The sequence below is a fragment of the Eimeria mitis genome, genomic scaffold, assembly GCF_000499745.2.
Source record: "Eimeria mitis Houghton genomic scaffold, Emh_scaff1235, whole genome shotgun sequence".
NCBI classification, from domain to species: Eukaryota; Apicomplexa; class Conoidasida; order Eucoccidiorida; family Eimeriidae; genus Eimeria; species Eimeria mitis.
This window is the reverse complement of record NW_013568364.1, coordinates 4428-4629: the sequence shown is the minus strand read 5'-3', so window position 1 is coordinate 4629 and position 202 is coordinate 4428. Positions and strand designations below refer to the sequence as shown.

The 202-nt window shown below is 57.4% G+C and overlaps 1 protein-coding gene across 1 annotated transcript in view; it reads left to right on the top strand.

Annotated features, from left to right (window-relative positions):
• Positions 1–202, top strand: part of EMH_0032520 (uncharacterized protein) — a gene marked incomplete at both ends in the record, with an annotated part of 4486 nt that overhangs the window by 1041 nt on the left and 3243 nt on the right. The window contains one exon of the mRNA XM_013494644.1: positions 120–202. Coding sequence (XP_013350098.1) covers positions 120–202 — 83 coding nt within the window. The remainder of the gene's footprint in view (positions 1–119) is intronic.

The following is a 202-nucleotide window of genomic DNA, read 5'->3' as shown; positions in this document are numbered from 1 at the left end:
CAGCAGCAGCAGCAGCAAAAGTAAACTCCCAATCAGGGGAGCGCAGAGGAGAACAAAAAGAAAGAGGAGATGGGGGCCGCTGCAGCTGCAGCAGCAGCGGCTGCCCCGTGCTGTTGAAGGCTCCTGCTGCTGCTGCTGCTGCTCTTACTGCAGCAGCAGAAGGACGAAGACACAGAGAACGCCAGCTCATATGCCCATACTT